This window comes from Lissotriton vulgaris, chromosome 2_1 (assembly GCF_964263255.1).
Source record: "Lissotriton vulgaris chromosome 2_1, aLisVul1.2, whole genome shotgun sequence".
Taxonomy (NCBI): Eukaryota; Metazoa; Chordata; class Amphibia; order Caudata; family Salamandridae; genus Lissotriton; species Lissotriton vulgaris.
The window spans coordinates 1,219,953,281-1,219,976,033 of NC_141687.1; the positions used below are offsets into that span (position 1 = coordinate 1,219,953,281).

Sequence of the window (22,753 nt, forward strand, 5' to 3'; positions counted from 1 at the left end):
GTGCCACGGGGACTTGTAGTCTGTCTGTGTCACCCAGTTTAATAGTGGCTATGAGATTACATTTCCTTGCCGGGCAATCAGAGTTGAACCACTCTTGCCCCTTTGTGGTCCTATACTCTCTTAACAGTTCTTTATAAAAAAAATGTATGTCAGTAAATAGCCGAATATGTGCTTCCACTAATAAAGGGATAGTCTAGGATGTCACTAAAAAAGATCCAATGTTGGGATAATAATACTATTAGTGGATCTGATAACTATAAAACTATTACTAGTCTTTGCTCATTTCATATTCTTCTGATTATAAGTAATGACTAGCGCACAGGCTTTTGTGCTAAATCAGTCTGCCTGGCCAGGACTCAAAAATCCAGTTAGGTAAAGAGCCAGGGGGTCGTGGTCACCCTTTAGTCTTGGGATCACCATCATGTCAATCATTTTTCCCATAACCGTACATCAAGTAGAATGTAGTCAATGTTGCTTCTGTAAGTCCCTATTTTAAATGTTGAGACTGACATATCGACTGAGGAGGGAGTGGCTGTTACATGCAAAATGTCCATAAAATAATGGGATGTTGCCTAATTACAAAGTCAATCTGGGAAGTTGGGGCCTAGGAGGTGTTGCTAATTCCAGGATACCACAATATTCATCCTCTTCTTTTTCTAGCTCTCTCAGCAACTAAGACAGATGAACGGATGTATTCAAATCTCCCCCAATATTAACTACAGAAATTTTACTGTGTATGTTTAGGAAACTATCTAATAGATGTACAGTCACTGATTCTGAGGACTTACTAGTGCTTCTCTTGTATACGTTAACTAAAAACTAAAGTAAGAGCTTTCAGATTTTTCTTTTTAACAACATATTTAGAACTAGCAAATCTAGAGAGCTAGTTGGGATTTGCTTTACGTCACAGGTTAGTAATTTTTAATCCACACATGCAGTCCACCTGTTGACCGGCCACCACCACATGTCTGCGCTAAAATTTGGCAATTTTTATTGTCCAATCTGCAGATCTCCCTAGTGGCTCATGTTTCCTGAAAGATACAAGGATCAAAAGCATCAATATAAAAACAGAAACTATCAGCCATTTTCGATTTTAAGCCCACCATATCCTAACTGGTTATGAATACATTCCTCAATGTAGCACACTGGGGCTTCGCCACAGTTTTTTAGCAACTTCCTCTATTAGCTAACATAGAGCTGGTGCTGATGGATTTATTTTGCAAGTTTTGATTGAAAGCAGGCATACAGAAATTACTAAACCTATCAAGGACACTTTTGCTCACATTTTCTAGACAGGAAATACGGACCATCTATTTGAGGTTTCAGTATTGGTTTGAGTTGGTCACCTTTCAGATATAATTTTCTGTCTTTTCCTCGGACACTGACTTTGTGATAGCTCTGACGGAGGGTTACAATAATGCTGGCTCTGAGAATGGACTATTCAAAACAAGGTCATTCCAAAACAAGATCCCTTTGAAGTGTGAGATTTTTGCCCTCGATTGTAATTGCCTTCCAGAGCAGTTATCAGGGGCATGCAAACGAGGAGACCATGCCTATAAAATTCCTCACCTTGAACAATAGAAACAGTTGCAGTCCCACCCCCTCATCCCTACCATCTACCAAATGGCAGCCCGCAGGAAGAATTAAGAACCAAACAAAAAGTCAGGATACCAGTTTCATATACAGTCCGGCACTCTATGCAGGGGTGCACGACCTCTTGCAATAAGGGGGACATTCATGTCACAACAACAAACATGAGAAAAGAAAGTAGTTCCAAAATGTAACTTATATTCACATGCTTTGTATAATTATTGTCAGGTCGCATTAGCAGAAAACATGAAAACAGGTTTGTGAAGGCCACGCTCCCAACAATAGAATTTGGCCTTTCCCAAACTCCATCTATATTCAATTTCAGCACCAAGGAGAACTTGGTAGCTCTCTATGGGGCTGAAATTATCCAGAATGTATACTATCTATCAAATCTTTGGATTGAAAAACTGAAGGCATACCAAAAGCTATCTTAGGAGCAACAGAAAAAGGCATTAAGAAATACCCACCCCAATCCTTTGATTATCTGCTAAGAATAATCTATGAATCAGCACAAACAGGAGTTTGTGCTTTGCCCTAGGATCAAGATTACAAGTAGTGAGGCTTTACCACATTCCTAAACTGTTGGTCCTGTGCAAATGTAAGCAGGAAAAACAGACAAGACTTGCACTGGGAGGTACACCATGCAGTAATTAGGTGCACTAACGTTCATAGGGCATATGCCTTATTTCCACCTCCTCAGCTCTTAATTGGATGGTAATAAATAACTTGAGAAATTGTATGCCCTCGGTCATTATTACCCATAAAAATACCAGGGTGCCAGCAATTAAGCTATTACTAATGATACCCCAGTTTTTGAGAATCCTACCTGGGCCTAAAGAATGCTTTCCCCTGTAACTTTTCAAATCATTCTGTAAAACACTTAACTACCAAACTTTTCACAGTTCTCTGGCCCTCATTTAGATTTTGGCAAACAAGCTACTCTGTCACAAACATGACACATATTCCGTCTACCTTCTTACAAGTGCTTGTAACAAGGGGGCAGGGGGCTTTCACAGTTGTGATGTAACCTGTCCCCCAAACACTAAAAAGCAGTCCCTATATCATTTGAACCATTCTGTATATCTAAAAGACCAGAGCAAGCAGTATCACTTTCGAAAGTTCTTTGCTTTCCCTCAATCAAAAACACCAGAGGAGAAAGCTTGACACTTTCAATTCCTTCCCTACCTCATCCTCCCCATAATACCTAAGTCTCGCTTAAAATGACATATCTGTTCCCACATACAGACTTCTCCCACTTACCCTACATTATGTTCCCTCACCCCAAACATACCTCATTGTTTGCAAGTTGTCTCCCTTACAAACTCTCCCTTTACATACAGTGCCATTTCCAAACACCTTAACTCATCCTTTCTTATTCCCTCCTAGAGTGCCTTACCTTTCACCACCTGACTCAAAACATCTTCTGTTAAAGTTAGCCGCACTCTCCCCACCTACCCCTGGTTTACCTCCTGAATGAAGACTGAGAACACATAGTACACTGATTCAAGCAAGTGACTCTCGAATCTAAAGTTGCAAAAGCCTACAGGGTAACCATTAACAAAATGGGGATGGCCCAAGAAAGTCATAGACCTGGGTATAATATGATATTGAAAAACGATGGTCTGTGACCCTTTCTTTCATTAAACTGAATTAATCAGTACATAATCAATATTTCCACATTATTAAGGGGTATGTCTCTTAGATCAACCCTAATCAATAAATGTACCAAATTCACACAAGAAAGAATTGCAACAGCAATAATTACAAAATCAGGGACAATTTTAATTCATTGTGTTTCCAAAAAACTATCTCAGTTCTTGGAGACGAAAGGAACCCGCATCGTGAAACGAAGTTACACCAAGTAGCATCTTGGTATATTATTGAGTAGACGAATGCCTCGTGATAAAAATCACGCTGATGAGCTTGAACTGTAGACCAACTGACAAGCTGAAGGGCCATTTTATATTTTTGTGATTTGAACACGCAGAGACTGAAGCCTGCTTTACCATGAGATCTACGCACCGTTGATAAGGAGTTAATGTTAACTTTGGGACATTGAGTGAAGAGACGCCACTTGGTCCTTCCACCCTCCCCCCCCTCCATTTTAGGGGTCAGCAATACTCTTTGGTTGCCCTTTGTGTTAGTCCTGATGAAGACTCGCATGGCCCAGGTCCAATTCACCTATAGGCCCTAAGACGAGTCGAAACGTCAACGCTCCTTCTTTTAAACCTGGATCCTATGACACTTTTTCATGTGCAAATAATCTTTGGAAGCTATGTTCTCCCTTTATTGAAAAATGTGTATAGAACTTATACTCGAGGCCAGGTTACTGTAGAACGGTGAATGGTGGAACCGATCCTGTGCATAAGAAATTTGTGAATAATCCTATGTCCCTGTCTGAACTTTCCCTTCTTTAAGCACTTGTTACTTTCCTTATTCATTGCACTCTCTCTTTGGGCAACCTTAAAAAAAGCTTCTATTTATGAGATAGTTTTTTGGAAACACAATGAATTAAAATTGTCCCTGATTTTGTAATTATTGCTGTTGCAATTCTTTCTTGTGTGAATTTGGTACATTTATTGATTAGGGTTGATCTAAGAAACATACCTCTTAATAATGTGGAAATATTGATTATGTACTGATTAATTCAGTTTAATGAAAGAAAGGGTCACAAACCATTGTTTTTCAACATCAAAGCCTACAGGGGGCAGGGTGATGCTAGGAGGAAAAGCCGCAGGGGATCAGAAAAGGATAAAGCAATAGGAAGGAATACATTCATGTTGTCATTCTGGCTCATTACTACTATATCCATGGTAGGACCAGTCACCTGATACTTCCTGGTGTCTCTCAGAAGCTCCCCGTCCTTCAACCAGGTGACCACAGGCTTGGGGTTCCCAAAAGCTGTGCAGGTAAGGGTAATGCTGCTGCCTTCCTTGGCTTCGACATATTGAGGTGGGGTTTCTGTGAAGGTAGGTGGTGCTGCAAAGGAGGCAGAAAACAAACCAGACCCATGAGAAAGCCAACATCGAAAAGCAAACTTCTATGACAGTGGGTAATTCAGATAGTGGTTGAAATTAGAAATGTATTTTAGAGGAATACCACAGCCCTTGGGAAAGCAATGAGTATCAACAGAATACAATAGTTGCTTGTAATAACAGTTCTCATCTGAAAGCTATAAGTTGATAACCTGCACTGTGCATGCCTACAAAATGTACGATAAAGACTCTGCAGTTTGTAAATCTGCAAGTGCAGTGCCAATGACTTACAAATTCAAGTTTCTTCTACTCAACGAATATGTAGACAGAGTGCATGGACTGCTAAACGGAAAAAAGGAGGAGTGAAGATTTTGTTGGAAGTCATGCAGTCTGGCAGGACTACCTGCCAACCATGTAGAGGAGCAATAGTGACAGTCAACCAAACACAGCCCTGCAACTGCACACCAAGATGAAGTGTGGTATGACAATGTGTCAACCATGCAAAAGAGCAGTATTAACTGTCAGCCATGCATGTACTACCAGTCAAAAAAGTAATTCAACTGCATAACTTATCAACTTTGTAATAGGGCCATATTACCACCAAGCATGCAGTGTAGCAGTACCTCATATGACCTACGCATAATGAGAGTGCTACTCTTCAAACATACAGTTGGTCGGGATTACCTTACCTACCTAGCCATGAGTTTGAGCAGAGCTACTCATTAAGCGAGGCAGACAATACTAACCCTGCAGAGATGGGGTGTTATCCAACAGCAATGAAACAGAGCTGTACTACTAAGCCATGCAGTGAGGCAATGCTTTTATTCAAATATGCTGTGGGATTAGACTACTTCCATGCCAAGCCATGTAATGAGGAAGGACTTCCCTAACAGTAAGCCATGCAGTGAATCTGAAACAACCATCAAATCATTACGTTTGGCAGATGTAGCCTACCAGTCAAGCTATGTAGTGTGACAGGACCCCCTCGTCAAGACAGACTGTAGAGCAATACTACAGATCTAGAAAAACATGCGCAATCACACCGTAGGATCGTGCTACCAGTCAAGTAATGCAGATGAGCTGTACCATCACAATCTATCCTGTCAGGACACACAGTGAGCAAAACTCCCAGTCAAGCTTATTTTCCAAGTAGAAGACCCAACTATGATTCGAATTAGAGAACGTGCTGCTGAGACTGGCTGTTTCAATGAGAGAATGCACTTGCCCTTCAAGCTATGAGAATTTAATCTGAGCATATACAAATATTTTAGTGGACATTTCACCACACCTCAATGCTTTAGCTTAAAATGGAGGCCCTTTTGTGAACACAGGAAACTGGGACTTCGTAGTGCCTACTTCTCTAACAGTTGGCCAAGCTAGGTCCCGTCTCCTGAAAAGCACTGCCTTCTACCTGATTTCTCCTGAAATGGCCTGCCCTACAGACATTCTGCAGAGTCCTTATCATAAAGGAGTTCGACTATCCGAATTAGTCAGTCTTCAGAGCATGCTCTTACCTTCTTCAAAGTGCCTTCACCCAGCCTGCCTTCTATGGCAAGAGCTGAGATTGTGTCTGCCATCTTGAGAATTGTTGGTTGGATAGAGGTGGCCACATCTAGATTGTTATCCAATTTAATAGAGTTATCTAGACATCTTTCCCATGCCCTCTTCTGTTCCCATGAGGCTGAGTGGGTAGACTAGTCCTGTGCTACTGCTATTAAATGCTGCTTCAGGTCACAGTGTCTTATCCTGCAGTGTAGGTTGTACCTAAGCCCAAGCCGCACAACTTCACTCCCAAATGTAGGAATAGCACAGCATTGTCTAACAAAAGCACTCTTCACACACCCCTAAGCAAGAGACCTAGGGCCCAATATAATAATGTTTTGGCGTTACACATTATGCTATATATGAAAACCCAAAAATTAATGTCACAAAAAGTGCATAGCAAATTGACCAAATTACAAGTCGGTAATTCTGCAGCATTTCCTTGTAGCTGTCACCGGATAGAAAATCTTAAATACTGTCTAATGATAATTTGCAATTTGCGAATGGCTGCAAAAAAATGCATTATGTAGTAACCCACTATCATCAAGTGGAACCACGGGGTAACCAGGTGCAAAGTTTAACAAGCATGGGCAAAGTTTAACAAGCATTGGCAAAGTCAATCAGTCTTATTTACCAATGTTTAGCAAGGAACACGATCAGCTTTGCCAATGCCCAAGTGGTTATCGCAAAAGTATAGATGACAATAACATTGCTTTCTATACTTTCAAGAGGACAGCTGTATTGCATGATGCAACTGTTGCATCATGTCCATTATGATTCAACATATGTTGGGTCAAGCTATGTGGCGACCACAATGATTTTTAAAAAGAAATACAAAACGTCAACAATTGTGACTATCCCTCTTGGGGTTAGTGATGATATCTGATCTTTGCAAAGGGAGTGTGTGATGCACAAGGAGAGCCGATTTATCACTTCCCACCGTAAAAAAACTGTAAAACCTATTTTTATTAAACATGCAACTAGGCTACACTACCTGGAAATGACAGTGCCTGTATGCAATAAAAAAATCAAAAAGGTATTACCCTCAATTGAAGTGAAAGCTCACAAAGTTTCAATAAGTAACGAAAAAAGACAAGCTTTGTTCTAAAATACAGCCATTTAAAGGCATCAAAATGAGAAGGCAGAACAAAAGCCTGTAGGGTAATATGATATCATTAAGAGCTGAAATCATGTGTGACTTCATGTACTCTGAATTGGATAAGCACTGTCCTATCCAGAAGATTGTTTTTGTCCCTCTTCCCATGGAAGGGAGCGGTAAAAAAAAGTCAGGTAAATCAGATGGAAGAAACCGATACTGCACCGTCCTCAAATTCAGGACACTACAAGATGGATGACTGGGAAGACAGTGTTAAGTCCAAAGGGCTTGGTAAGGTAATAGACTGAAACTGGTGGCTAGACATCGCCCCAAATAAAACTTTCTCTGCTTTCAAGCCAATAAGAAGTACATTTTCTGTTAATTATTTATTTATTGAATACATGTTTATAGCTCACCAGGACCCAAAGATATGTGGGCACTTCAACAGTAGCACAACCTCGCATACACAGAGCTGACATAGTACAGAATCGCCACCCCAGAACAGGAGGGAATGTGGTAATTAAAAGACAATTTTATCTAGGAGCCAGACATACAATATTGGAATAAAAGAACTAGCCAGAACAAACAGGCATTGAGGCGTTTCCTCAATTATGTATGGATCTTTTAGCCTTGGTCGGGCGTCAGTCTCCAAAGCTGGTGCCATTCCTAGTGGCTACATACCGCCTCTGTGCCTTGAATGAACATTCTGAAAGGGTTGTTATAGGTTTTGAAGTGTTTGAGCATTCTTACCTTACATTTTCAGTATTAACAGTGTGGCATGCGTCTGCTTTAAACTCTGTTGAATTCCGGGGCTGTCAGGGTCTGGGGGTTTGTGTTTTTTATTCTGGGATTTGTACTTCCGAGTGCGAGGGGTTGGGAGACTTGAGAGCACAGCAATCGCAATCACAAATCATTAACCATCTCTCTAATAAGAGTGAAGTCAACACTTAAATTGATCACCACACATAAGCAGTGGCTCATGAAGTAGTTTGTGTACTGCTTTGCACCCAGCTGCTACTTATATTGCAGGTTCTTACCCTGAAGGTTTCTCTGGTTCAAGTATTTGGAATGATCGGAGTTGAATACTGACTGCTAGTTTAGGTGTATGCAAATAGCCTATTTAATGTGACATTCTCATGTATGTTGTGGTCTATTTGTTGGTATTGTGAGAACATTTATTTTTGCTCTGGTGACCATAGTTGTGGGTTCTCGAATGTTGTCAAAGGCTGATATTAGTTCTAGTTTTCCTACCACCCCTATTGCATTCTAGAAGTTTTGGTCCTACAACTACTTGTTTCATTTGAATGTAAAGGGAAGTCCCTGGCCTGTGGAATCATCCTGCTGAATGTAACTGATACTCTCATTATTTTCTTGTGGAAATCTTTTCAGTGTAAAGTGCTATATCAGCTGTGTTATTTGCTCTAGGATTCCACTTTAGCTGACTTTCATCATACACTTGTATTGTTAGAAACACAATTTATTTTCCTGAGTATACATCTGTATAATTCACTTGCTGCTCTTCTTTTTTGTAAATACATTTTACAAAATGTACTCTTGTTCCTGTATACAGCTCAGGGATTTTGTACCATGCTTGTTTGCGACACAAGAAACCATTGGTTTGGGATCCATAAACCTGCCTTTTTGACATGGTTATGATGGGTTTTTTAAATTTTTATTAAGCTGGAGGTGACTGTATGGAACTGATTCAGGGTCCACAGTGTCCAGGTGTACCCATTCCATACCCATTGTTTTAGCAAATGGTCCCTGTGGAGTTTCTGATTTTATTATCGTCAGGAGTCCATCTTCCATGCTTTTGAGGAGCAAGGTGCAACCATCACATTTATTATAGGTCAAACGTTTGTATGGAATTACTTCTGTTGTTGCAGTTTCTTCTAGGTTCTGGGTTGGTCCCTTCAGATGTTCCACTGTTTGGCGGACGTCTTCAGGGTGCATTGCTACTCCTTCACAAGGGGCTTGCCTTCTATCAGAGGCATTGTGTAAGGCTCTAAGGTTCCTTCACCTTGTTTTAGTTGTTGTCACCTTTAGATGCATCCTTCATTAGGGCTCGCCTGGCGTTGCAGCGAGAAGCGCTGCCGCTATCGAGCCTTATTGTCGTTGTGAAGGCCTCCCAAAGTGGTACAGATCGGTGCAAGAGCAGACACCGGTCTGTGAACGCGCGAGCTGCAGGGAACGCCAACGTGCACGCTCATGGCTTCACGCTCCTGCCCTCCTGAGTCTCTTCCAAGCCGTGCTCCAGGCCGACTTGTTCCTGAATTGCATTCTCTTTTCCGAACTGCCTGCTCTATGTTTATATTGACAAAACAAATACCTTTTAGTATAAAAACTGCCGAAGTCATGTCGTTAAGCCTAAGACAGTAGAGCTGTGCTGGAGGGGTGGCGTGGTAGGCAGGGGTGCAAGATTTCCACTCATCCGTAATGTAACATAATAAATGTCGCTACAGTGAAATGTCCATTGAAAATATGTTTTTGCAAAATTGTGTATGTCAGCACAGGTACCTGCACCCTTTCTAAACGGATGCCATGTCACATCTTTCTATCAAAGATTGTTTTCATCAGTATTGTTAGATTGTTTTAGCAACTTATATCCACTTGAGGGCAATATTTCCTTTGTATTTATTCAGTACTGATGTCATAGATTGCGGAGCTAGGTGTATGTCGCAAAATGTGTGAAGGATCATGGCACACATTTAGGTTACGTTTTGTGTTTTATACTAACATTTGAAATCTTGTATCTTAAGGTACATTATTTTTACTTATCAACTACTTCCTCGTTCGTTAAAGAGCTCTTCATCCCAGTGTTTGGTGGGCACGAGGAGGGCTGTCTTTGCCGTGGTAGGCCTGAGTCAGGATGGGAAGGGTCTGGGATGTAGGGTTGTGAGGTCCGGTTGGAGGCAGAGTTGTTGGAGATGATGATTTTGTTGTTGAAGTAATGAGAGAGTAGGAAAGAGTTTCTTTGAGAGGATAATGGGCGTGAAGCTGGTGGAAGGGAATAGGAATTTCTTCACTATGGCGAAGATTTCTTTCGAGGTGTCGGGGCTGTTTTGCCTCCTATCGGTGAGGGCCAGGCTCTTGGTGGTTCTGATTAGTTGGTGGTAAATCTACAGGGCTGATTTGTAGGTGTCTTTCGATGTGTGTGTGTGTGTAGCGCCACCATCATTCCATATCCTTGCAGTGACACTCGGTGAGCGCGAGGTCCTCTTTGTACCAGCTTGCTTGCCGCCTGGCCCGGGTTATGAAGGCGGTTTTAGGGGAGCCATGGAGTCTGAGCAGGTGGTGGTCCATTTGTTGAGGTTCGTAATGGAGCAGCTGAGGTCGTGGTGGTGGAGGGGGCATTGTTACCAAAGCTCGGTGATACAGACGTCTTCTGGGATCTTGTTGTCATTGTGTTGAGCCTCCCCAAGTGGTACAGACCAGTGCACGAGCAGACACCGGTCTGTGAACGCGCTTCTAAGATGCGCTTTGCAGGCACTGCCACTGGCATGAGCCGCAGGTAACGCCAACGTGCACGCTCACGGCGTCACGCTCCTACCCTCCAGCGACTCTTAGGCTGTTCTCCGCTCCAGGCCGACTTGTGCTTGTCTTTAGCCTTTGAAGACCCTGACAGTGCTATGGATGACCGGGGCAGTGATTACTATAGTGAGACCAGCAATAGCATTCCTCCTCTTTACCACACAACCTAGCAGCCCAATACATCGGTGCACCAGTTCCCTGTGCAATCCCACCTACAGCAACAGGGTGGCTCCCGCGACTCCTGCATGGACTCTGTGCAGAGCTACGACCTGGAATACCGGGAACGCGGGGCGTTGAGGTAAGGATCCTTTTGCCATTTTGTTTTACAGGTAATAAACAACTTGTAACTTCAAGGCATTGCACAAACAGGTAACACTCCGCAGTCATAGAGGAGTGAGTGGGTGTGACTGGGCACAGCAATCGTGCTGGAACTAGGTCTTTGAGAAAGTTGCAGTTGTAAAAGATTTCGGTCACATGTTGTGTGAAATTATAAAATTGGTCTATGGCACAATATCATTGTATGCAGATTTTGTTCATGCATTGGTTTTGCTAAATAACCCATCTAAAGAGCAATACAGTCTACTACTCTTTAAAAAATCTTGCATCACAAACAATTTGGATGCCTAAATGTTTTTTTATATCCGGTAAGCTTTCAAAATTTATTGTGACTTTATCACTGGATGATCCATCCTACTCGCGGATGCTACCCGTAGTTGCTAAATTGTGCACAGAGTTTTCCACAGTCCTTGTTTTTTTAACTGCTAGATTGTCTTTAGTAGAAAAGGAAAGCAGAAAGTATGTTAGCTGCACTCCTGAAAATATTTGGATTGTCCGGTTTTTGTGCTAATAATCTTTCTTAAAAAACACCAGATTGCAAGAGGTAATTCTTTTGTATGTCGGCTGATATGTAGTGCGCATCGTCTTGAAGACAGCTATAATTTACAGAGCACCATAGTCTGAACTGGAAGACACCAGCTTTATCAAGTGCCCAGTACAAGGGCAAAGAAAACTTAAACATTTTATCCTAAGGGATTGAATTAAAGAGCTGCTCGGAGAGAATGGGATCTAGGGAAAGGATACAGTGGTAAATAAATAATCTGGACCATAGCAGTACAAAATTAGTACCTATATTTAGATATAATTTAGTATATGGAATTCATTAGCATTGTTCACCTGCTCAGATACTCTGACGAACATAGGCTACTGAGATGATACAGGGAAACAAATGTTTGTCGTGATCAGATCTTAATCTGAGCTGCCTACTGTAGCCAGGGCAGCTATTCTCACTATATGTATGCATCATTACCACTGCTGAAGTCTGTGACTTGAGCTATTGTACTAGATTGGAATGACAAGAGTAACTCCCTGAATATTGCTGCATCCTGTACTTAGTTGCAGTGAGAGAACTCTTGATCCTGTGCATGTGACAGATCCTTTTTCATCATTCAACCATAGTGAGTTAAGGAAAATCATCTGATTAGGAGGTTATTGTATCAAAGGTCATTACCCATTTTTGATCCTATGAATTGTCATTCTTTGAAGCTTCCCAATCGTACACTGGCTAATATTTGGAAGAATTTGTATTGTAAATGTTCCCTTTTTTAGCTCAGAAAGCTAGCCAGAATTCATGTCCTGGCAAACAGCCCATCAGCATTTGCTTTAAGCAACTTCACATCCACCACACAAAGCCAACACTCACCATCTCCCTGCAAGCAAGTAGATAAATGCTAACCTTGATGCACAGATATATGCAGAATTTTAAATACATTGTGTAGTACTGGATGATTTAGAGATCTTATCAACTTTGACCCAAATAAACTCTAATTTTGATAAAGGCATTAGAGAATCCTCCTATGTAGGTGTTAAGGGGTATTTACCAATCATGCCACCATGCAGTTGTGAGGTTGTTTTGCAAAAATGATACCCTCCGTGTGAGGGGGCATATTGTATGTAGACCGAAACGAGCCAAAAACATAACCTTGACTTTTTCAGTAGGACATTGATTAGCACATTTTGACGGAGGGATTACAGTATTGTGTACAGTGCCAACCAACACTAAAAGAACCCTAAAACCCCCAGATATTTTCAAAATATTGAGACCGAGGAGAATTCAGGGAGGCATGACATGCACCAGTATCTGTTACTAATAAGCATGGGCGGAAAATCCGTTCCGCTCGCGGATTTTGCGGATTTTCGGGAAATCCGCAATCCGCGAGATTTGCGAATCTCCCGCAAAATCCGCAAATCCGCGAGCAGCGGATTTTGCTCGCACTGCTCGCACTGTTCGCGTGAGTTCGCGCCCCGCGAATAAGTGCAAAATTGCAGAAATACAATCTTAGCAAAACTGAAAGTAACTACTTACCAGGTTCAAAAGTTCAGGCTCATCATTAGTAGCCATTTCCTGTAGTGCTTCCTGAGGGGCCCCTCCAGAGTTCAGTTGCCAGTTGAAACTATTATGTGACCCTGCTCTGAACCTCAGAATAGTTACACATATGCCACAAAGGTCCTGAATTACAGCTAAGGGAGACAAGCAGGAGCCAGGCTGGAAGTTAAAATCCATTAATCAGCCCCTAATTCATTATTGTCAGTTGGGGCAGGGCAGGTGTTGTAACTAATTTTGCAACAATGAAAGCACTTAGCAAGTGCAAAAGATCACTAATCAGGGCGCACTAAGGAAGCAGGTGCCAGCTAAAAAAATATTCTGTGACACATTAATCAGCCCCAAATTAATTCAGGTCACTTGAGGCAGGGAAGGTGTGCTTTGCTTTGCCGAAAATAATGTACACTGGACAACCAGAGGGTGTGGTGATGAAACAGAGGGTGGCATGGGTGGGCCAGAGGGTGGCATGAGTAGTCAGAGAGTGGCAGTGGTGACAGAGAGTGGCAGTGATGAAGAAGAGTGTCCCAAACAGGCTGGACACGTAGAAACAACAAGTTCGCGAAACTTGCGACCCGACAAGTAAGTTCGCAATTTGCGAAAGTGTACAAAACCCTCGCGAACTGGCAGAAACACGGGCGAACACAAAAAAAAAAAATCCGCAAATTCGCGGGAATTCGCGGATTTTGCGGATTGCGAATCCGCAAATCCGCAAAATTCGCGAACGCGAGATCCGCAAAATTCGCTCATGCTTAGTTACTAACAATTTCCTCACTTTCATGTGAACTAAAATATTGAAATGATTTTGTGCTCCAGAAAACAATTAAAGGGGGACAGAGGGACAAATTCTCCCCCCCCCCATACACACACATTTCCACTCATGTGGGAATGAGAGAGGATAGATCGAGGGATTGTCCATGACCAATTCAATTCTTTATTTGGATTTATAAACAAATCCATAAAAGAGCAGCAATAAATGAATCATAATTTAATTAATCTAAAATATTCAATAAAAATATAAAATGCACATTATTTATCTAAAAAGATACTTATTTGCACATTCACTATCAGAGGATGTAGTTTAGCAAAGCAACAATTCAGAATAAATAAACTCATATGTCCATGTCCCTTTTATAAAATTTTACATAAAATGCCCAGGGATTCCATTGATTTCAACCTGTAACTTTTGGTTTGAAAAACGCAGTGTAAAAAATTCTCAGAGATCTTCATGAATAACCTTAAAGCGCAAATCATCCAAATAGGATAAAGAGTGTCGTCTTCCAAGGGCCTTTTTGATGTAATCAAAAGTAACACAAATGTTGTGTAAGTTTAAGAGGTATTTCAAAAAGCTAAGTGCCAATTCATAAGGAATAATACCTTGAGAAAAACAAGCATTGGAAATGCAATATGTCTCGCCTTTTATTAAGTTAAAGCCATTTGCTTTGCTATACAATACCATTAGCAAAGCAAATGGCTTTAACTTAAAGGCGAGACCTATTGCATTTTCAATGCTTGTTTGCTGAAGTTTCCTTCCTGCATTCAGGGTGTTTCACCTCACTGCCAGAATCTGCTCTACCTCTTCCTGAAGCCCAGGTTAGTGGAATTGTGCTCTTGATGGCTGGATGACGTGGGTGCTTTTTCGCAGCGCTGTGTGGCCTTGGTGCCAGGTTCAGTTCCAGTGAGGTCAATTTAGCATTTCAGCTCTTCTCTTATATGGTCTCCTATTTAAAGATGATGTTCCACCTGTTTACAGTGATGCTGCTTAGCAAATTTGGGTCCCTCGTTGTTTGCCTGCTGAGCGGATGCTGCCCCTTGGTACTTGTGCCTAAAGAGTGACTTGCTGGAACTTCGTGGTATAAACTGGCTGAAAGGGACACAGTATTATGTGGCATTCTACTGTTATGCAGAATTGTTCAAGCTATTTCTTTTTGTCAATTAGTAGTCTCAATAAGGATCACAATGATGTTTAGACTTTGTGGGCTTGGTTTTTGCTGGGTTGGTAATAAGTCTGATTTTCAGTGTATATTTGTTTCATTTTACTTGCTTGTTCTAAGGTGTTGCCACAGTAAGCACTGAGGCTGTGATACCATCTTTTGAAGGTAATAAGGGAGATGTGTTCTATAATAGCCAGAGGATTAATAAAGAGCCTTGACAACAGGGGAGCTGGCAGCTGCACTTCAAGCAAACCGGTACTTGAAGATAATACCATCTATGGTTGTGTTTGATTCTTCCATTGGTAAGTCAAACTTTTGGGTGCCACATGTGGTACCCAATCCTTTATGATACGCCTGGTTTGGATGGTTAACAAGGGCATAATTTCAGGTCAGCAGAAGGAATATCTGGCTTTTTCACAGCCTTTGCTCAGTTACAGATGTTCAAGCATGTTGTTTTCTTTCTAATTTTTCGTAAGGGTATGATTTTTGTGTCATTTGCGTGATCTTCTTTCCAGATGTCTGGTGTCAATTGTACACTGTTATTTCCTGTATTAAGGTTATGGCACATGCACACTATGCTCTACCCATATTTCTGGACCAGCTTGCCATTGCTTTGACTCCTCTGTTACACTGTACGGTGGGTTGGAGGTGGTATTGCAAAAACAATAGTTGATGGACAGAATGCAGAACAATGTCATATATTCACCCCAGTACAGAGATCTGGGCCTAAATCCATCGTTTTTTTGCTCACCATGCTGTTCCATTTTGAAGACAGCCATATGCAAATCAGTCTTGACCCTGTACCTCATGGGAACAGTCCAGCCCGAACTGCCAAGCCAGGTCCTCCCTAGGAATGGTTTCGGGGTTTCATCCCTATTCAGCCAGGATAGCTTGATTCCCGTGGCATGGAGAGCACGCGACCCAAGTCTGGGCATACCCTTCCCACTCTGGGTGACGTTGCAAAAACTACAGTTGATGGACAGAATGCAGAAAAATGTCATACATTCACCCCAGTACAGAGATCTGGGCCTAAATCCATTGTTGTTTTGCTCGCCATGCCATTCCAGTTTGAACCCAGCCATATGCAAATAAGTCTTGACCCTGTGCCTCATGAGAACATTCCAGCCCGAACTGCCAAGCCAGGTTCTCCCTGGACTGGAAACAAGCATCCTAGGACCGGTTTCGGGGTTTCCCCCTCTTCAGCCAGGATAGCTTGAGTCCAGTGGCATGGAGACCATTGGATTCAAGATAGCCTGGCTGATGACGGCTGATTTATTTATTTATTTATATATTCAAAGTTTTATATAGCGCGAACAAGATCCTTACAGATATCAGAGCGCTTCACAGTGACATGGTAGGGGCAGTAGGAATGAACAGGGGTAATGGGAGCAATGTAGTAGTCACTAACATGAAAGGAAAATAATAACATACATAAAACATATCAATATACAGTCAGGTAGCATATCAATATACAGTTAGGTAAACAGGTAGTATAAGACGGCACAAGTCATTGATCCCACTACAGAGGTGTTCAGGTACACTTTGGGTGTGTAGAAGGCTTATACCAGTGTTTTAGTATAGAGAGAGCACTGAGTGGGGGCAACCGGGGGGTGAATCAGTGACCCAACGTGTATCATATATTGTAAGAAAGTAGCGTAGTAGTGTCTCCATCAAGTAGAGGTATAGTGCCAAAGGACAAGGTGAGTATTGACACAAGGCAATGCAGAGTCTCTGATCCAGCACCTATAAGGTTCAGGAGATCTTGGCCAGAAAGATGGTTTTCACCTCTTTCTTGAAGAGTGCAGTGGAGGAGATACGCCTGGTTTCAGGAGGGAGCGCATTCCAGATCCTGGGTGCCATTCCTGAGAAGGAGCGCTTATAAGTTTTCTCTTTCCGGAATCTACGGGGTTTCAGGAGTAGATTTTTTGAGCTTCTATTGGATCTCGAACCTCCTGATATAGACAGCTTTTGAGCGAGGTAGTTGGGTGCATTGTGGTGCACGGCCGCGTGTGTCATAACTGCAATTTTTAGTTGTATTCTGGCTTCAAAAGGCAGCCATTTTAGGGACTTTAAGTCTGGGGAAATATGCGAATGTTTTCTTGAGCCAGTAATGAGTCTTGCGGCAGCGTTCAGGGAGGCTCTTAAGGGTGCTGTTGTGGATAGCGGGAGTCCGCTGAGGGCCACAATTCCGTAGTCTATTCGAGGGATGACTAACGCTTGTACAGCAGTTTGGAAGTCTTCAGTAGGGAGGAAGGGTTTAATTTTCCTCAGTGTGTTGATTTGGAAATTAGCTGCTTTTGTGGCTTTGCTGACGTGCTGCTGCATGTTGAGCTTGGCGTCTAGTGTGATGCCTAGGGATTTCGCTGAGTCCACGATGGTGGGTTGGACATTGAGTGCTGTTAGGTTGTTGAGCCTTGTTTGGGTGGTGGAAATTTTCGCCGGGGGTGAGATGAGAAGGAACTCAGTTTTCAGAGCATTTAGTTTGAGGTGATTATCGGCTAGCCAAGATTGAGTGTTTATAAGCGTGGAATTCAGATGTTTGATATCTTCCGGAGATTGAAGCAGTTGTGTGTCGTCGGCGTACATATGGAATTGGACATTAGAAGCTTGGAGCAAGGTGGCGAGCGGTTCCATGACGAGGTTGAACAATGTGGGGGAGAGGGAGGATCCTTGTGGAACACCTAGATCGGCAGGCACAGGTGAAGATAGCACATTGTCGATCTTGAACTTCTGAGACCGGTTGTGAAGGAAGGACGAAAACCATTTGAGAACCGTTCCCGATAGACCCATTCTAGTGCTTAGCAGCTCCAGCAAGTTCTCATGTTTGACCGTGTCAAAAGCTGACGAGAGGTCAAGAAGGATGAGGAGGCAGGACTCATTGCGATCAAGAATTTGGAGGGCGTCATCAATTATGTGTGTCATAGCTGTTTCCGTGCTATGTTTCGCTCGGAAGCCTGATTGATGAGAGTTGAGGAGGTCAAATTGGTCAATGTGTCTTGTTAGTTGGAGTTGGACACATTTCTCCAGCAGTTTGGCCAGGGTGGGGATATTGGTGATGGGCCGGTAGTTGTTTAGGTCAGACGGATCAGCTGTAGGTTTCTTGAGTATAGGCGTGACTTGCCCCACCTTGAGGGAGTCTGGAATGAGGCCTTGTTGCAGGGAGCAGTTGATGATTTTGGTCCAGAGAGGGAGGAGCAAGGGGATAAAGTCTTTTACAGCATTAGCAGGTAGAGGGTCTGTGAGGTGATTAGAGGGCTTCAAGGTGCAGAGCAGTTTGTGTATTGTTTCTTCCGAGTAGGTATCGAAGTATAGCCAGGATGCCATGTTTTTAGGTTGAGTGTTAGCCATTCTTGTGTGGTTGGGGAATCGGCTTACATCCATGATGAGGTCATTTCTTATGTTGTCAGTCTTTAGCTTAAAGAAAGCAGAGAAGTCTTCACAGTGTGGGGTGTCGCTTGTTGTGCTATTTGATTGTAAGGGTTGTGCCTTTGTTTGGGTCTTGATTAGTTCGAACAGTTTTCTTGGCCTGTTTTTTGCTTGGTCCAACTGGCGGCTGAAGAAGTCCAACTTTGTGCGCTTTATTTTCCTGAAGTAGGCATTTCTCTTGTTTTTAAGCCTTTTGAGGTGCAGTGCTGAGGGGTCCGCTCTCCAGGTGCGCTCTGCCATTCGCATCGAACGCCTGTCGTCATTGAGTCTGTCGTCATACCAGGGGTTAGAAGTTTTGGTGGAGACTCTCTTCAGTTGCAGTGGAGCGACTTCATTGACTAATGTATTCATAGATTCAAGGTAGTGGTCAGTCAGTGATTGAACATCCGAGGCACCTGAAGGGGGAAGGAGGAGTTTGCCGATGTGGGGAGGCATAGTAGAGGGGTTGAGATTCTTCATGTCCCTTTTCCATGTTTTGGATTTGATTGGTTGAGCCGGGTTAGGTTTAACTTTTTCATTGATAAAGAAGGTGATAATGTGGTGATCTGACCAGTCGCAGGGTAGAATCGTCTCCAGTTGTGTAGAATTCTCTTTGGCAATGATGAGATCAAGTATCGAGCCTTTGTGGTGTGTTGGTCTATCGCATATTTGGGTGAGGTCAAGCGCATTAAGGAAAGTTTTGAGACTATTCACCACTGTGTCTTTCTGATCGTTCCAGTTGAGATTGAAGTCACCCAGGTAGACTTGGGTGGTCTGCCGACCGGCATTGGAAGTGATCATGTCCATGAGTTGTTGGGTGAATATGAGATTGTCACCAGGCGGGTGATAGATAAGATGTAAAGCACAAACTTGTTTGCCCTCGCTGGTGATGTCGAGGCAGAGGAGTTCACAGGAGGAGAGGGAGGGGGAGGGGACTTTAGTAACGGAGAGGTTGCTTCTAAAAATGCATGCAATTCCCCCGCCCGTCTTGTCCGAGGACCTGTCTAGCCTAATGATGTGATAGTTGGGGGGGGACTAGTATGTCCATAATCGGGGTAGAGGCTTCAGTGAGCCAAGTTTCTGTTAGGAAGGCTAGGTCCAGATCCCTAGCTGAGACGAGATCAGCGATGTCGGAGGAGTGTCTCTGGGCCGATCTGCAGTTGAGTAGGATGCATTTGAGTTTGGGAGAGAGAAGGGTGGTCGAGCTTTCTAGAGTGAGGGGAACTTTTCTGAGGTTGTTGGGGACGGAACCTCTGTTGTTGAGTGTTGGGAGCCTCAGAGGGTTTGTAAGAATTGTGGGTATGGGGATGTGTGTGCTAGGTATGTGTTTTACCGGACCTGGGCCATAAGTGCTTAGGAGAGAGCATAGGTCGCGGTCCGACAATGGGTTGAGGACACGGCGGGGGCGGTGGGAGTTGTTGCGAACGGGGATAGTCGACCAGCGCGGATGTCGTTGGAGGCGAGGGTATGTAGGGCGGGAGCGTCCTTTGTAGGGTAGAGGGATGATGGGAGGTAGACTGGGCTGTGATGAGAGAAGGTCTTTGATTGCGTGTACATCTTTTTTGATTTGTAGAATATCCTCTTTGACTTGTTGGAGGGTGGGTAAAGTCAGGTCAGGGGGTGCATTGGGGATGGCGTAGGTGGTGAGAGCCAATGGTGAATGGCTGTGTAGTGAGCTGGAAAGCGGGCAGGGAATCGAAGGGAGGGGTATACTGGCGTTGTTGGAATGTTCTGCGGTGCAAATGGGTGGGATGGCATTTAAAGAGTGGGCGTCTTTGTGGGCGGGGGGTGTGGGTGAAGTAGGCGGTGAAGGCGGTGGGTGGGAGGCATAGGTAGTGCCGTCAGTGGGAGACGGTGCCGGTGAGTGGAAGAGTGAGTGAAGGCTGAAGACAGTGGGGGAGACGGGGGGTAGTGAGGGCTGAGAATAGGAGGTGGGAGAGAGGGGGATGTTAAGGTAGGGGAGGTGGTATGTTCTGTGTGTGTTGTTGGGAGGGTGTGAGTGTCGTGGGTGGGGAGGGAGCTGGGGGGGGGAAAGGTGTCCGCCGTGGGGGGTATGGGAGGGGGGGGTGGATAGACTCCGAGTGGTGATGTTATCAGATGGTGGCGTGTTGTGGGTGAGAGTTGTTCTGTTAGGTGTGAGAGTGTCGTGGGTGAGAGTGGGGAGGGAGCTGAGGAGGGAGAGGCGTCTGTCGTGGGGGGGATGGGAGGGGGGGTGGATAAACTCCGAGCGGTGGTGTGCTCAGGTGGCGTGTTGCGGGTGGGGGTTGTTATGTCAGGGAGGAGAGGGATAGGGGGGATGTGAGTGGGGGTAAAAGGGATCCTGTTAGAGGGGCGGTTAGTATAAGAGGTGGCGGCATTTGTGTCTGTCCTTGGGGAATGTAGGGCGTTGACAGCAAGTGGGCCATTTACTGGGGTACTGGGGGTGTCTGTCCTTGGGGAGTGTGGGGTGTTAACAGCAGGTGGGCAATTTACTGGGGTGCTGGGGGTAGAGGTGTTGTAGGTGGGGGCTGCAACGTCAGGGGTGATAGTGCTGGTGGAGATCTGGGTGGGGGTCCGCAGATTGGAGAGGTGCTCTTTGAATTTGGGGAACAGGTTGTCTAGTAGTTCCAGATTCTTGTCCGTGGATTGAATTAGGACAATCCCGTTGTTATAGATAGTAATGGTAGTCCTGCCAGGGAAGAGGTGGGAGGGTGTGATAGAGAGAGTTAGGCAATGAGTTGTTTTCCTGGTGGAGGAGACGGTGAGTAGGGTTAGGAACGTTTTTTTCCATTGGGCTCTGCGTGAGGTGTGGAAGATGATATCGGTATTCAGGGCTCCATTGCCCGGTGAGAAGTAGGTGTCGGCAAAGGGTGTTTCAGGGTGCGACCTCATGAAGTTATGTTTAAAACGTTTAGTGGCTTTTTTGGTGAGGGTGGAAGGGTAGTTAATTCTAAAAGTGTGCTTGCCGTTGCGCTCCATTTTAGAGGCTGTAATGTTGGGTGTAGGAGCTAGGGCGTCATAGGTGACACTAGTGAGCATCCAAAAGAGATATGAGGTAGCGTCCAAAAGAGATATGAGGTAGTATGTATCCAAATCTAAATCACTGTATCTAAATACAATAATCACAATCAGACTCAGCAGTCGTTGTAAACATGGTAACTGTAACATGTAAACATGATTAGCCAGAAACCGGTCCCAGGATGCTTGTTTCCGGTCCAGGGAAGAAATGGCTTGGCAGTTTGGGCTGCACTGTTCCCATGAGGCACAAGGTCAGACTGATTGGCATATGGCCATTTCTGAACTGGGGTGGCGGAGTGAGCTAAAGAATGATGATGGATTAAACCCAGATCAGTTGACTGGGGGTGAGTGCTTGCAATGTTCAACACTCCGTCCATCATCCTCTTTGGTTTTGCTAAGTTCGCCCTAAGTTGGCAGGGTATGCCCAGACGTGGGTCCCTTGCTCACGTTGCCACTGGATTCAAGATAGACTGGCTGATGAGGGTTATAAACACGAAACCAGTCCCATGATGCTTGTTTCCGGTCCAGGGAAGACATGGCTTGGCAGTTCGGGCTGGACTGTTCCCATGAGGTACAGGGTGAGATTGATTTGCATATGGCCATGTCTGAACTGGGGTGGGAGAGTGAGCTAAATAATGATGCTGGATTAAACCCAGATCAGTTGACTGGGGGTGAGTGCTTGCAATGTTCAACACTCCGTCCATCGTCCCCTTTGGTTTGGCTGGGTTGGAGGTGGTGCCACTTCCCTGTAATTTAAACTTTTTCATTAGACTAAATTTAATGTGATGTGTTATGTGTTTTTAATATAAGTTCCATGTGTCTTCTGTTCTCTCTGGATGAGGACTACACAGTGCTTGGTAGTGAATAGGATGTCTGGTGAGTTCTTATGGAAGAAGGTAGAGCAGGAGCCAACATAAAAAAACAAGCATTTGCAATGCAATAGGTCTCGCATTAGGAAAGTTTGATCTATTGGTATTGTAAATTACAAATATTTTATTTATGTGTTGGTTTTGAAAATAGCGAAATTAATAGCTTTGTCATTTACAATGCCAATAGTTTTAACTTTCAAAAGCGTGACACCTATAGCACTTGTAATGCAATATGTGTTGATGTATTAATATTACAAATAACAATGGCTTTTATTTTTTTGATAACTAATACTTAAATAACAGTTATTGTAATTTATAATGGCAATAGCTTAAACTTTTGTAAATAACTTCTGGGAAGATTATATTCAGTGTATTTTATTGTGATGAAATCCAAGAACAGCAGTGAAATATTAACATCTTTTTGTGACATTGTAATA

At 43.5% G+C, this 22,753-nt stretch overlaps 1 protein-coding gene across 2 annotated transcripts in view; it reads right to left on the reverse strand.

Annotated features, from left to right (window-relative positions):
• IGSF9B (immunoglobulin superfamily member 9B) overlaps positions 1-22,753 on the reverse strand; it is a 1,223,958-nt gene that overhangs the window by 849,701 nt on the left and 351,504 nt on the right. For both annotated transcript variants that reach the window (XM_086956939.1, XM_086956938.1), the window contains exon 4: positions 4,418-4,569. In XM_086956939.1, coding sequence (XP_086813065.1) covers positions 4,418-4,569 — 152 coding nt within the window. The remainder of the gene's footprint in view (positions 1-4,417; positions 4,570-22,753) is intronic.